Consider the following 16776-nt stretch of genomic DNA (forward strand, 5'->3'; position numbering starts at 1 on the left):
TTGAATTTTGAGGATCATGAACTTAGTTGCTTCGATTTGACTTGAAAGCAACTCAATCTTATTGCCTAAATTGATAGGACTTAAGACAACCAAAAGTCACAAAGAGTGGTGAAGAATTGAAGAGATAAAGTTTCTGAAAATTCACCTTCAATGGAGCTTCAAACTTGCTCGATCTTGATTCCAATTGTGCTTAGCCTTGCTTCGGATGCTTGTTGGAAATGATTAGGATCAAGAAAAGGTCTAGACTCTTGGAGTTTCAATCTCAAAATAGATAGAGATTTGAAACTCGATTTTTAAAGAAAACCTTCAAGATTATCCTTCAATGGTGAGAGTTTGGGATTGCAGGTTCAAAGCTTGGGCATCAGGTCCTTAATTTTAAGCAATGAGGGTTGTATTTATAGCCAAGGAGATTCATTTCCACACACTTCCAAATTTGGAAAAAATGAGAAATTTTCTTTGCATGCTTGCAAGGGCGTGTGATAGGCTCATTAAGTGATGTAATCAAGTCCAAAAATGAGTCAGAATCATGCTGAAATCATATTGTTAGGCTATGCAATCGTGTATGAAAAGTGGAAGTGGAAATCATCCAAATGGTTCTTCATATTGCACCCTTGCGCAAGTCCTTCATACATTGGCCAAATGAGATGATCTTGGACTTTTAAGAAAGGTGAGATCAATGGGAACATCTTTAATGTTGAAAACTTTTTCATTTGAAGCTTGGATCATGATGAAGTTTAAGGTGCAAGTTTCAGAAATCAAAGATATTTGCAAATTTTCTAAGTCCCAAGTCATTTGTTCACTTCTTCCACCTTGAATGACTTTTTCTATGGACTTCAAATGATAAAGGTTCTTCACCAAAGTTTTATCTCTTTCGAACCTATTCAATTTGGTAATAAATTTGACCTCATTTGGATTTTGCATGAAGGTGTTATGTATTTTAGAAGTTAAGGAAAATCACTTGTTCAATGGTATTGGCCCAAACTGACCTATAATGTTTCCTCTTGGCACAAGCATTTGCAAGTTGAATTTGAATTTCATAGAAACACCAAAGTTAAAGTAGACATCTTTAATTTGATTATGGAATTTGAATGGCTTTAATCTCATAAAAATTTAGCAAGTTATGGTCTTGGAATGTTGACCTCCAAACTAGGGTTCAGACAAAATGACCTATAATCTTTTACCATAAATAATGACTTTCCAAGAAAAACTAAATCTTGAATTAAACATGAAAGTTGTTTGGAATGTCATTTTAAGTAACTTTGTGCTTGGAATCATTTTTATCTGATAAAAATGGTAGGAGATAGTGTAACACCCCAATTCTACCCGTCGTAAATTCAATTAAAAATCAGAGTAAACAATTTTCACACAAAATTGAGGCATCACATATATCATTTCATCAACACTTAAACAAATTACACAACACGGAAATTGCGCAAGGATCCACTTAGTCCTTGTTAAATAATAAACAACACTGTATATGGATTCACCTAGTCCATATAGCAGCAATACACAAAAAAATCGCAACGGAAATCACTCAGATAATTAAGTTGAGTCGTACATTTACACATTCAAAGAAAACAAGCAAACAAATGCCCATCACAACTATCATATACAATGATATACAAAAGGGAATTGTTATTATCAAAATCATGAAAAGCGTTCATTAACCCATGTGTGTTACAATCCTAATCAGAGCAATGACGCCAAAAGTGTGCTACCATTATCCTCCTCTCAACGTGGAGCACCTGCACGTTACCAATATAAAGGTAACGGCAAACAACAAAAGGGTGACATACTCAAATCATATAATCAAGATAATGATAAGCAATATATAAGTAAATTCGGAAAGTTAGAAATATTGTTACCACATCGCACAATCCTTCACTTGAATGCTTATGTATTTAATCATAAACAAAGTCAATAATCATCCACAACATCAATGTTACATCATAGCATCTCATCACTTTAACATTTCATCAATCCATCATAAAACATTACGATTCATCGCATCATCACAAAATATCACCGCACTTCATAAACCGTTACATAACAACAATTATCACAAAATGAGGAAATAAACATAACCAACATATGTGACTCAACTATGCAAATGCTATGCGGTACCGACTCGTCGCTTTTCCATCAAGTCCAAGGCTTTATGCCCACTTCGCTTTTGCCAAAAGGCCAGGTCGCTATTGCCAAAAGGTCACGTCGCTTATGCAAATGTATGTGACTCCATGATAAATAATACACACACACAAAAATCATCATCGCATCAACATAACTCATCACAATGGCTGAAGCCCACGTCGCTATTGCCATTTAGGCCACGTCGCCATTCACATGCATAAAAGCATTCAAACAACATCATATTCACCAACATTCATACATATGTTTATATATAAAATAAATGAGAATATTCATCACAATCAATTGTTTCATCATACAATCTCTTAGGTAATTCAACCTCATGCTATGTTTATTTACATCGCACACCTACACACTATAGTTAAGTGGTATTCCTCATTAATCAAATAGGCTTCCTACTATATCAATTATTAATCACTTTTCCAAAATAATCACTTATTAAAATAAGCCCTTATAATGGCCTATAAACATCAACAACGTGTAGAAAATTTCATAAGCTTCTCAACACTTCGAACGAGGACCAAAACGGAGTTACGGTTCAAAAGTTATGACTGTTTGAAGATTACAAAAAAAAAATATGTTTTCAACTCAGCTGGCGCCGCGAATTTAGCAGGAAACATAGAAAATGCGTTTTTGACCGTTAAATACCTTCCGGACCTCCGATTCCGATTCCGTAAAAAGTCTCATTCTCAGATTTCAACGAACTACAATATTTTCAGTATTACAAAGCCATTCTAATCCACAATTTAACTTTTATTTCATCATTCTAAACATCATTTAATTAATTTCCAACACTTCCTAAATTCACAATTAGTGAAATTATTCATACTTTAATTCATCAACACAATAGCATATATTTCACAACATACATCAACCCCAAACCATCAACAACAACACAACACACAATGTTATTTATCATTCTTCTAAACCTAACCCTAACATTTTGCAAAGAATTGATACATGTTCAATAATCACAAACAATCAACACTACATCAAGAACACAAACAACATTTTCAAAGCAAGAAATCCAATCGCAACATCCAAACCCAACAATATCCTCTAACAACCATTACCCACATAAAACCCATCATTTTCATAATTATAGGATATGATAACTCACACCCTTACCTTAGAGATGATGATTGAGTTACTCTATAGTGTTCTAGCAAGCTTGGGTTGATCAAGATGATGCTCTTCTTCTCCAATTTCCTCTTCCTCCTCCAAACCCTAACGTTTCTCTCTTTTCTTCTCTTTTCTCCTCCTTGTCTCTACTTCTTTCTATTTCCCTTCTTTCTATTTCTCTTCTTTCTATTTCTATTCTATTTCTATTCTTTGTTTTAATTAAATAAAAACTAACTAATGGGCTTAATTGTTACACCTCCCTTAATTACTATATACACCACTAGGCCCAATAGCTATTATACCACAATTCTTATAATTAAACTCTAATAATATATTAACACACAATAAAATATTTTACTGATATAATTATAAATCAAACATTATAAAAATAATAGTAATAACACTTAATAAAAATCGGGGCGTTACAACTCTCCCCCACTTAAATATTTTCGTCCTCGAAAATTACCTCATTCGAATAACTCGGGGTAGGAGTCGCGCATCTTGTTCTCCAATTCCCATGTTGTGCTTTTTCCGACTGCACCAATCCTAACAACCTTCACCCAATCAATTTCCTTTCCCCGTAGGGACTTCGTCTCACGACCTTCGATCCTCAAAGGCATCGTCTCAACCGTAAGGTTATCGCGCACTTGAATATCATCCATTTGAATCACATGAGACGGATCCGGAATATACTTCCTAAGTTGAGACACATGGAACACGTCATGCAAATTCGAGAGGTTTGGCGGTAATGCCACTCTATAAGCAACTTTTCCCACTCTACTCGTAATTTGATACGGTCCAATGAAACGAGGAGTCAACTTCTTAGCTTTCAATGCTCGTCCAACACCGGTCGTAAGTGTCACTCTTAGAAACACATGATCACCCTCTTGAAATTCCAAATCCTTTCTCCTCTTATCATGATAACTCTTTTGCCTACTTTGAGAAATCTTCATCTTATCCCGAATCATCTTAACCGTCTTGGTAGTTTCTCGAACAATCTCGGGTCCAAGTACCACACTTTCACCAGATTCATGCCAACACAACAGAGTCCTACACCTCCGCCCATACAAAGCTTCAAAAGGCGCCATTCCAATACTTGAATGGTAACTATTGTTGTAAGTAAACTCCACCAACGGAAGGTGAGTATCCCATGAACCTCCTTGTTCAAGAATACACGCCCTTAACAAATCTTCCAAGGATTGGATAGTCCTCTCCGTTTGACCATCCGTCTGAGGATGATACGCCGAACTCAACCTCAACTTGGAACCTAAAGCTTCTTGCAAACTCTTCCAAAATTCTGAAGTGAACCTCGGATCTCTATCCGAAACAATACAAAGAGGAACACCGTGCAGCCTCACAATAACATTGGTATAAATCTCCGCCAACTTCGACACCGGATAACTTATGTTAATAGGAATAAAGTGAGCCGACTTCGTAAGCCTATCAACAATCACCCAAATAGCATCACATCCTCTAGATGTATTCGGTAAATCCGTTACAAAGTCCATGGAAATGCTATCCCACTTCCACTCAGGAATTTCTAACGGTTGCATCAACACCGCAGGTTTCTGATGCTCCACCTTTGATTTCTGGCAAGTCAAGCACACATACACGAACTGAGCTACTTCACGCTTCATTCCCGACCACCAAAATAATCTTTTCAAATCTTGGTACATCTTAGTCGCTCCGGGATGAATACTCAAATTACTCCTATGGCTTTCTTCCAAGATCATCCTTTTTAAATCCACATCATCAGGAACACAAATCCTATCACGAAACCTCAACACACCTTGTGCATCCAATTTGAAATCCTCATTCTCAGATCGTCCGAGTCCAATGATCACATCAACAAGTTTCATATCCAGCTTCTGAGCCTCTCTAATGTTATCAAGAAAATCATTGTTAATCTTTAACATACCCAAAATCACACTTCTTGGTGTCACCTCGATCACTAAGCTCATATCTCGGAATTTCTCAATCAACTCCAACTCTTTCATCATCAAGGTCGACATATGCAAAGTATTCCTACTTAGAGCATCGGCCACCACATTCGCTTTTCCTGGATGGTAGTTCAACCCAAAGTCATAATCCTTTAGCAATTCTAGCCATCTCCTTTGTCTCATGTTCAGCTCTTTTTGATCAAACAAATACTTCAAGATTTTATGGTCACTAAAGACTTCAAATCTAGATCCATAAAGGTAATGTCTCCAAATTTTCAAAACAAACACAACCGCCGCAAGCTCCAAATCATGCGTAGGGTAGTTCTTCTCATGAATCCTCAATTGTCTAGAAGCATAAGCAACCACCTTACCATTCTGCATAAGCACACCTCCTAATCCCATCTTCGAAGCATCGCAATAAACCACAAACGGTTCCTCGGGATTTGGCAAAATCAAAATCGGAGCCGTTGTCAACCTTTTCTTCAACTCAAGGAAACTTTCTTCGCATCGGACATCCCACACAAAAGCAGCACCCTTACAAGTTAACTTAGTCAAAGGAAGTGCCAACTTAGAAAAGCCTTCTATAAACCTCCTATAGTAACCTGCCAAGCCTAGGAAACTTCTTATCTCGGTAACTGACTTAGGAGCTTCCCATTGCAACACCGCATCAATCTTCGATGGATCAACCGCAATTCCGTCACCGGAAACAACACGACCAAGAAAGCTAACATCTCTCAACCAAAACTCACACTAAGACAACTTAGCATACAATCTCTTCTCTTTCAACACTTGCAAAACAATACGCAAATGTTCCACATGCTCTTCCTCTGACTTAGAATAAATCAAAATGTTGTCTATGAACACCACCGCAAAATTGATCCAAAGAAGGATGGAAAATGCAATTCATGTACTCCATGAATACTCCCGGTGCATTAGTAATGCCGAAAGGCATCACCGTGTACTTGTAGTGTCCATAACGAGTTCTGAAAGCAGTTTTCTGAATGTCCTCATCTTTCACCTTAATTTGATGGTAGCCCGACCTTAGATCAATCTTACTGAAAATACGAGCACCCACTAAACGATCCATCAAGTCATCGATCCTTGGGAGTGGATACCTATTCTTAATCATCACCTTATTCAATTGTCTATAATCAATACAAAGTCGCATGCTTCCGTCTTTTTTTTTCACCAGCAAAACTGGAGCTCCCCAAGGTGATACACTAGGTCTCACAAACTTCCTTTCAAGCAAATCCTCTAGCTGACTCTTCAGTTCAGCCAACTCTGATGCTGACATCCTATACGGCGCCATAGAGATGGTTCTAGTACCAGGTACAAGGTCAATAGTGAACTCAACTTCTCTTTCTGGCGGTGCACTAGGAATCTCATCGGGAAAAGCTTCAGGGAAATTGCACACCACCGGCAAGTCCGCAATTACAGCCTGACTCTCCACAGACAAGCTTGCCATCAACAAGAACATCAACCCGTCTTCTTCTATGAACTCCTTCAATTGTTTCTTGGATAACAATTTTGTTCTTCCCTCTTCTTCGGCAGAAGAAAACCTCACAGTGTTATTGTAGCAATTAATATGAACATAGTTGGATTTCAACCAGTTCATACCCAATACTACATCCAACCCGACAAGCGGCAAACAAACAAGATCAACTACAAAATCTTTACCAAATATTGACAAGGGGCAACTCTTACACGCAAGAGACGTAGATACCGTTCCCTTAGCGGGAACCTCAACAATCATATCTCTACCCAAGGAAGAGAAAGAAAGACCCAATCTTTCAACACAATCCGCAGCAACAAAACAGTGTGTGGCACCGATATCAATAATAGTAATTAAAGGAATGCTATTAATGAAACAAGTACCTCGAATAAGTCCATCTTCATTTGTAGTCTGAGTTCCCGACAAAGCAAACACTTTACCACTATTTTGTCCCATCTTTGGCTTCTGACATTTAGCACTAATATGTCCTCCTTCCCCACAGTTAAAGCAAACAAAATCCTTCTGCTTACAATCACGAGCCGCATGTCCCGGCATACCACAACGGAAACATCTCGTTTCACCAAGCCTACACACATTACTCTTGTGACCCGGATTTCCACACTTGAAATAGATAACATTAGCAGGAGCATCTCCCCCACTTGTTCTTCGACCCGGAATCACTTTCTGTTTCCCTTTTCCAACCGGAGTTTCATATGGCTTACCACGGCTGTGTTGACCCCTTCCTCTCTTCTCAAACAAGATCTTATAGTGTGCATTGTTGTCCTTTTCAAAGATTCTACAACTATCAATCAGATCTGCAAAGACGCGAATCTTTTGATATCCCACAGCTTTCTTAATTTCCGGACGCAATCCATTTTCAAACTTGATGCACTTAGAGAATTCGGCATTGGCTCCATCATAGTGAAGATAGAACTTAGCCAATTCAGTGAACTTAGCAGCATACTCCGTGACTGACAAGTTTCCTTGCTTCAACTCGAGGAATTCAATCTCTTTTTTTCCTCGCACATCTTCTGGATAATACTTCCTCGGAAATTCTCTACGAAACCCTTCCCAAGTACTCTCCTCGCCCGCAGTTTCCAACCTTAGACGAGTGTCCACCCACCAATCATCGGCTTCACCTGACAGCTTATGAGTTCCATAACGGATCTTTTGCACAAGAGTGCAATCCAACACTCTGAAGATTCTTTCAATCTCCTTCAACCAAGCCAAGGCTCCTTCAGGATCATACCTACCCAGAAAAGTATGAGGGTTCTCCCTCTGAAACGTCGCCAGACTACGAGACCCCACGTTCTCGTCAGCATTGGGTGGGTTATGGAATGCCTGAGCCATTTCCTGCATAGCTGCAGCAAGAGCCTCATCATTCCTCCCAGCGTTTCTTCCGGCCATCTTACACTTCTGCTCACAACACACACAAGGATTAGCAACCAATTAACAACACAAGGTCGTTAAACAACAAAAGACTCAACAACGTGGTCGGATGGACCGACCTGCTCTGATACCACTAATGTAACACCCCAATTCTACCCGTCATAAATTCAATTAAAAATCAGAGTAAACAATTTCCACACAAAATTGAGGCATCACATATATCATTTCATCAACACTTAAACAAATTACACAACACGGCAATTGCGCAAGGATCCACTTAGTCCTTGTTAAATAATAAACAACACTGTATATGGATTCACCTAGTCCATAGAGCAGCAATACACAAAAATAGCAACGAAAATCATTTAGATAATTAAGTCGAGTCGTACATTTACACATTCAAAGAAAACAAGCAAACAAATGCCTATCACAACTATCATATACAAGGATATACAAAAGGGCATCGTTACTATCAAAATCATGAAAAGCGTTCATTAACCCCTAAGTATTACAATCCTAATCAGAGCAATGACGCCAAAAGTGTGCTACCACTATCCTCCTCTCAACGCGGAGCACCTTCACGTTACCAATATAAAGGTAACGGCTAACAACAAAACGGTGAGATACTCAAATCCTATAATCAAGATAATGATAAGCAATATATAAGTAAATTCGGAAAGTTAGAAATATTGTTACCACATCGCACAATCCTTCACTTGAATGCTTATGTATTTAATCATAAACAAAGTCATAATCATCCACAACATCAATGTTACATCATAGCATCTCATCACTTTAACATTTCATCAATCCATCATAAAACATTACGATTCATCGCATCATCTCAAAATATCACCGCACTTCATAAACCGTCACATAACAACAATTATCACAAAATGCGGAAATAAACATAACCAACATATGTGACTCAACTATGCAAATGCTATGCGGTACAGACTCGTCGCTTTGCCATCAAGGCCAAGGCTTTATCCCCACTTCGCTTTTGCCAAAAGACCACGTCGCTATTGCCAAAAGGCCACGTCGCTATTGCAAATGTATGTGACTCCATGATAAATGATACACATACACCAAAATCATCATCGCATCAACATAACTCATCACAATGGCTGAAGCCCACGTCGCTATTGCCATTTAGGCTACGTCGCCATTCACATGCATAAAAGCATTCACACAACATCATATTCACCAACATTCATACATATGTTTATATATAAAACAAATGAGAATATGCATCACAATCAATTGTTTCATCATACAATCTCTTAGGTAATTCAACCTCATGCTATGTTTATTTACATCGCACACCTACACACTATAGTTAAGTGGTATTCCTCATTAATCAAATAGGCTTCCTACTATATCAATTATTAATCACTTTTCCAAAATAATCACTTATTAAAATAAGCCCTTATAATGGCCTATAAACATCAACAACATGTAGAAAATTTCATAAGCTTCGCAACGCTTCGAACGGGGACCAAAACGGAGTTACGGTTCAAAAGTTATGACTGTTTGAAGTTTACAAAAAAAAAATTGTTCTCAACTCAGCTGGCGCCGCGAATTTAGCAGGAAACATAGAAAATGCGTTTTTGACCGTTAAATACCTTCCGGACCTCCGATTTCGATTCCGTAAAAAGTCTCATTCTCAGATTTCAACGAACTACAATATTTTTCAGTATTACAAAGCCATTCTAATCCACAATTTAACTTTTATTTCATCATTCTAAACATCATTCAATTAATTTCCAACACTTCCTAATTTCACAATTTGTGAAATTATTCATACTTTAATTCATTAACACAATAGCATATTTTTCACAATATCTAAACCTAACCCTAACATTTTGCAAAGAATTGATACATGTTTAATAATCACAAACAATCAACACTACATCAAGAACACAAATAACATTTTCAAAGCAAGGAATCCAATCGCAACATCCAAACCCAACAATATCCTCTAACAACCATTACCCACATAAAACCCATCATTTTCATAATTATAGGAAATGATAACTCACACCCTTACCTTAGAGATGATGATTGAGTTACTCTATAGTGTTCTAGTAAGCTTGGGTTGATCAAGATGATGCTCTTCTTCTCCAATTTCCTCTTCCTCCTCCAAACCCTAACGTTTCTCTCTTTTCTTCTCTTTTCTCCTCCTTCTCTCTACTTATTTCTATTTCCCTTCTTTCTATTTCTCTTCTTTCTATTTCTATTATATTTCTATTCTTTGTTTTAATTAAATAAAAACTAACTAATGGGCTTAATTGTTACACCTCCCTTAATTACTATATACACCACTAGGCCCAATAGCTATTATACCATAATTCTTATAATTAAACTCTAATAATATATTAACACACAATAAAATATTTTACCGAAATAATTATAAATCAAACATTATAAAAATAATAGTAATAACACTTAATATAAATCGGGGCGTTACACATATGGTCTAGGTAACCCCAGTTTTTGACAAGTTGAGTTTCTTTGATAAACAACCATGAACCATCTTGATAGCTTTACATTCTCTTAACTTTTGGGACTCATGGATGATAATATATGTGTAGGATGATGTAATATGAAGTATCCCTTGAAATATTTGATCAATTGATGAAGAAACTTGTTGAGGGAAGTCATACAAGATACCCAGATGAATAAGGGCTTCCAAGTCAAACAAGCTTAAAACTCTTGATGAATTATTGATCAAAATGGCATGTGAAGATCATGGGGATCCATATATGATTCCTAGATCCAATGTGAACCATTTCTTGATTGAACCCCTTGAATTGAGGATCTCAAACCCTAGATATAAGCTTGATGGAGCATAGATGAGCATACACACTACCTACAAAAGCAACAAACTATACATTGACATATTTTTGGTATTTTGGTTAGTAAATAATGAAAAACAAATTATGATACAATCCAAAGTGATTGGTGATCTCTCCCAATGAAAACTCAATGAACGAGGGGTAAGGAGGATGCCAAGGTGTAATCCCAATGCCAATGCATATGATGAGATAGCATGAGGGATCTTAGGGTCAAAATTGGGGTCATACAAGAAGATGCCATAAATTCCAGATATATGGTGACAAGATCTTTGTATCGCCGACTCCGTTGATCGCTTTGACCTTTCCATTGCCTTGTTCTATGTGCGGTATTGATCAGTCGCCATTTTCACTATATTTTCGTTGCTTATCCGACAAGAAACCAAGGATTTTGAGACACTGTGTATGCATTATGGTACCTTTAAAGTTAATTTTCATTCCCGTAAGTTATTTAAGCAATTTTATTAATTCTCAGTTTTATTTTATATTTTTGTGATTTTACGCGTAGGATGTCTGTGTTTTTGTCCAACAGGTCCAGGTGGAAGAACCGGGGAACTCGGAGCGAGACAGTGCGGAATTCCGGCAAGCAAAGGAATGGGAAAATCCCGGTACAGGAGGCCTAACACGGCCACCTGTGTCACCTGACGCGAGTCGTGTCAGGAAGAAGGAGAATGAAGCAAAAAACAATAGCCTGACACGGTCGGACGAGTCATCTGACACGGCCCGTGTCAAGCCTTATCCCATACCGTTTCAAGCCCCCATCGGTGTGTCACGTGAAGCAGTGAGCTGACACGGCCACATGTGTCAGCTGACACGGGCCGTGTCAGCCCAAGCCCAAAATTTTCCCTTTTCATCGGGCTTTTGATTATCGGGCTTGTAGAGAGATTTTTGGACATGTCCATCTATTACTTGGAATTTTCACTATATAAGAGAACCTTCTACCAAAGAAAAGATCATCTTGGAATGAGGAAAACACAGTATTGTCAAACAAGCAAGGATTACAGAGATCAAGAAATTAGGAGAGCGGAAGGTTTTCATGAGCGGAAGCGATTGAAGATCCACGTCATCCAATTACTTGTAATATGTATTTTTTATCTTGAATTTGTTTTGAACAATATGAGTAGCTAAACTACCCAATGCTAGGGGTTGTCCCTGATTTAGAATTGTAACAAATTTGAGTATACTTGTGCATTTATAATATTATTCTTACGGTAACCTTTTGATGTGTTTAATACTTTCTCTTTCAGACCAATCGAGATTGTTTTGTGGTTATCAATTAAGCTGGACCGCCATTGATAAGGTTTTCATAAGGTTACTCTGCAATAGATATCACCTAGGACTAGGGATACCCTGTATGAACTAGAGTGTTCTTGATATAATAAAGTTTAACTTCACCTTAATTTCCTCTGGACATAGAAATCAGGGTAGATTGATTAAAGGTTTCCTCACCAAGCACTTGGGAGAAAATACCCTTGAGATCTGGTAGTAATTGATATTTGTTGATGCAATAGTGACTCAGAGTTGTTATAGGGATAAATCATACACCTTCCCTAGCATTGTTCCTCTTACCTTGCAAACCCTTATTTTCATCCTTATTTGCTTTTGCCTTTATTTTTATAATTTTGAATCTAAAAACTCAAATCATACTTTTTGTTTAATTGAATGATAATTTGAACTCGATATTAACGTGCAGTCCTTGAGATCGACATTTGGGGAATTTACCCATTATTACTATAATAGGCAAAATAGTACACTTGTTATTTTTCCGATCATGTTTTTGGCGCCGTTGCCGGGGACTGCCAAAATATAGAGTTTAATTTTTAGTTCAATTAAATTTTTTTTCTCTGCAATACAATTTTTTTTCTGTCATTTATATAATTTAATTCACTAATCTGTGTATGCGAGGAGAGCCCTCAGCAGAATTTCTTTTTGATGTAGAAATCGAGAGAATCTTTCACCAGAGACGCAAAAACGCTAGATTGGATTCCAAAGAAGAAGTTCCCTCCGATCACTCAGATTCAGAAAAAGAAACTATGGCTTTAATTCCTCCAGTTCCACCACTTCCACCTCCGGAAAGACTCCTCAGTGACTATGGAGGTGCAAATATGGTAGGTGGTAGATTGACCATTGTCAACCAACCGGTGAATGTGACGAACTTTCAACTGCATCCTAGCACAATCAATCAACTTGAGAGAAAATCTTTCACCGGAAAGGTTAATGAAGATGCCAAGCACCTGCAGAGATTCCTGACCATGAGTGCTACTTGGAAAATTGATGGTCATATTGATGAAGCAAAGAAGTTAAGAATGTTCCCATTCACCTTATCTGAAGAGGTAGAAAAGTGGTTCTACTCTCTTCCAGCTGACAGTATTACATCATGGGAAGAGATGGAAACAACTTTCTTAAATGAGTATTTTCCCGCATCAATATTTCTGAGAAAAAGGTATGAAATCTTGAACTTCAAATAGAAAGATGGTGAGTCTTTGGGAAATACCTACAAAAGATTCAAAAGAGTCCTGTTAGCATGCCCAACTCATAATATAGACCAGACTGAACAAATGCAAATGTTTGTGAATGGGATGAAAATAAAGACAAAATAGTTAATTGATACAGCAGCCAGTGGCTCAATAAATTTCTCAACAGCCACCGGTATTAAAAGGATCATTGAAGCGATAGCTGCAAATGAGCATCTGGAATTATATGATAGGTGTACAAGCAAACCTGAAGGAGTCATTGACCTGAAAGTAGAAGCAAATAAAATCTGTTTTGAAGATACGGTCGCTGCTGAAGTAGAGAGGAAATTGAAAGCAATGAATATAGGTACCCAACAGGTAGCTCAAATTCAGCCTGCTCAGACCATCACGTGTGAAATATGTAATGGACCTTACCATACTGTGTATTGCTTTTCAACTCCTTAACAAATTGAAGATATAAAATTCTTAAATCAGAACAACCACTACTCTAAGACTTATAGTCCAGGTTGGAAGAATCATCCAAACTTCTCCTAGAAAGATCAGAAAGGGAATGTTCCACAATATGGTCAAGGTCAATATTAGACTCAATATCAACAACAGCAAGCTCCAAGGAAAGTAGACTGGGACATTTCCATTGAAAACATGACATCTCAAAATAGGCAATTTGAAATAGAGACAAGAAACAATTAGAAAAACACCATCGCCTCTTTAAAGAACCTTGAAGTTTAGCTAGGGCAGATAGCACAACAACTAGCAAGTTCTTGAACACCAGGTTCCTTACCAAGTGAAACAGTTCAAAGCCCGAGAGGTCAAGAGAATATTAGTACTGTCACAACGAAAAAGAAAAAGTCTGCTAAAAAGAAAAAAATTATATCACCGGGTGAGCCGACTAAAGAGGAAATTACAAAGGAGACTAAACCAGTGATTAAGTTACCCTACCCTCAGAGAGTTACAAAGAAGGAACCAAGCGAGTCAGACTTGGAGAAATTCATGACAATGTATAAAAAGGTTAAGGGTCATATGTCTTTGTTTGAAGCAGTCGAAAGAATTCCCATGTACAAGAAATTTATAGAAGAGGTAATGGCTAAAAAGAAACCAACAACAGAAGAACAGGTAGCCTAAAAGGAAAAGTATAGCGTAGATTCACGGGAGCAGAAAATTCCAAACAAACAGAATGATCCTGGAATGGTAACAGTACCATGCACATTTAAAGGAAGAACCTTCAAAATAACACTAATAGATTCTGGAGCTGGTGTGAGTTTGATGCCATTATCAATCTATCACAGGTTGGGTATTAAAAATGTTAGTGATACAAAGACAAATCTGAAGTTTTCATATCACTCGAGAAAGGATGCATATGGTATAGCAGAAGATGTACTGGTAACAATAGAGGACTTGAGTTTTCCGATTGATTTTGTAATCCTAGATATACCTGAAGATGATGAGGCACCCATCATTCTGGGTTAACCTTTCATGCATACAAGTCGATGCAATCTTGACATGGACCAGGGCACGTTAACCTTGAAAGCTCACGACAAAGAGATAACATTGAATGCTATTGAAGACCAAGAGCTAGAGGAAGATACAGAATCTTACTATCAAGTATGCTTAATCAGGACAGAGGCGATAAGGAAAAGTAACATGCCAACATCAAAGAAAGATGCAGGAAGTCCCTCTCGACTCTCATCACTTCCATTAGCCACCCTGAATGGAAAGACTCCCATCTCCATTCCAAACACCAAGAGAAAGAAAAAAAGTGAAAACATGAGAAGGAGATGAAGGTTAAAAAGGACTTGTGGCACAAAGGGATCCATACGGATGAAAGAGACAACTTCCTAGTTTTGGACAAGAGGTGCAACAAGGTTTGGAGGTTGAAGTACCCGTTGTAACAAGGGGGATGAATCGTCGATCCACACGATGTTAAATAAAGCGCTTCGTGGGAGGCAACCCATGCGTTACTAGTTCTAATTATTGTTTGTGTTTGTGTGTTATTTTAGGTTGCACAGTGCCTTACATAAAAGGGCAAAGGTACTCACATGGAAAAGGTTGAAAATTTTGAATTTCGTGTGGGCATGTTGCACATTCCGCCCCATCCCCCTCAGTGGGGCACTATGAGTCACCCTCCTTCTATACTATTCTAAAACATTGAGGTCAATGTTTAGTTCAAGTGTGGGGGAGCTTTTCCTATGCTTTTTACATTTATTTTATGTTTTATGTTTTATTTTATTAGTTCCCAACTTTTACCGTTAACATTTGGTTTATTTTTACTGTCGGGTATCTTGTGTTGCATGTATTTCAGGTTCTTGGTATTATAGTTGGATGAGGTAATGATAAATAGAGGTAGTGGATGAAATTATCACTCCACTTACTATTGCTTGTTGTGAAGGATCTTCCTAGAAAGTCGATACTGCTGAAGAAAAGATCAGACGCAATTTCTAAAGCTAAACTAAAGTAGGTTCCCTATGCATTCCGAGTTGAGTAAGAAGACGCACCATACTCGAAGTCCTGTGGATGCTATCAAGCTTTACCTATCATGGTGAGTGCATAAAAAGCCAAACACATTTATCATAATGAGTGATATTCAGGTATGTCTTATCACTCTGACTTTGCATAGGTTCTCTGGGCGTTTCACTTCATGTATACACACATTGATTGATTATATCCCTGAGCCTTTCTAGCCATCCCGTTAATGTTATTCTTTATTAACCCCATTTGAGAATGTACCCTTTGTTTGTCTAACAACATAAATGTAACCTGCGGCCCAAAACACTTCCTTACCTTGTTCAGAGTCAATGTGATGTCATTAAGCTGTGTTAAATTCTAAATTTGGGGTAAACCTGATAAGTATCAAAAACCAAGGTGAGTACGGAAAAAAGAAGAAGAAAACACGACCATTAAAAATTTGAGAAAACGAAATATAGTCGATGGTTTGAAAGAAGCACTCACCGAAGAAAGAGCACTCAGTTGAAAAAAAAGAGAGAATATCAAAGAAAAACTGAGCGATTGAAAAAGAAAAGAATAAAACACAGTGAAAAGAATATGAACATTGGCTCGGAACCCAAAACCACTTGTTTTTCTTTTTCTTTGTATTTACCACACCATAACCCAATCCCCGTTACAACCCGAAAGACCTCAAAAAATGTGTGTTGTGTGTAGTTGATCTGAAAGGAGAAACTATTAAAACTTATGAGTTGATATTACATATTCTGAATTGGGAGTGAAAACACTTTAACCCCGAGAGACTTGGTGAGAGTATGATGTAAGCTGACAGGTGAAGCAGTACCTCGATGAGGAAGTGCGGCAGACAACTCATTTGGAAAAGCAGGAACTATAAAAGGGAGAGTGAAGGCGTTGGC

The 16776-nt window shown here is 37.7% G+C and overlaps 1 protein-coding gene across 1 annotated transcript; it reads right to left on the reverse strand.

Moving 5' to 3' along the window:
* Positions 1-3737: 3737 nt before the first annotated feature.
* LOC127131579 (uncharacterized) lies at positions 3738-8109 on the reverse strand. The gene is made up of 3 exons (XM_051060494.1): positions 6122-8109; positions 5441-5934; positions 3738-5329 (listed from the first exon to the last, which is right to left on the reverse strand). Exons 1-3 carry the CDS (start codon positions 8107-8109, stop codon positions 3738-3740), a joined length of 4074 nt encoding a protein of 1357 aa, XP_050916451.1.
* Between the last annotated feature and the right edge of the window lie 8667 nt (positions 8110-16776).

This window comes from Lathyrus oleraceus, chromosome 3 (genome assembly GCF_024323335.1).
Source record: "Lathyrus oleraceus cultivar Zhongwan6 chromosome 3, CAAS_Psat_ZW6_1.0, whole genome shotgun sequence".
NCBI lineage: Eukaryota > Viridiplantae > Streptophyta > Magnoliopsida > Fabales > Fabaceae > Lathyrus > Lathyrus oleraceus.

Excerpts from the sequence above, each read along its gene's own strand:
- LOC127131579 (XM_051060494.1), bottom strand. The coding sequence starts at position 8,109 with ATGGCCGGAAGAAACGCTGGGAGGAATGATGAGGCTCTTGCTGCAGCT. Across the intron at positions 5,935-6,121 it reads GCACCGGGAGTATTCATGGA|CTTTCTTGGTCGTGTTGTTT; the intron begins GTACATGAATTG and ends GAGAGATGTTAG. Across the intron at positions 5,330-5,440 it reads ATCTAGATTTGAAGTCTTTA|GAAAAGCGAATGTGGTGGCC; the intron begins GTGACCATAAAA and ends ACTACCATCCAG.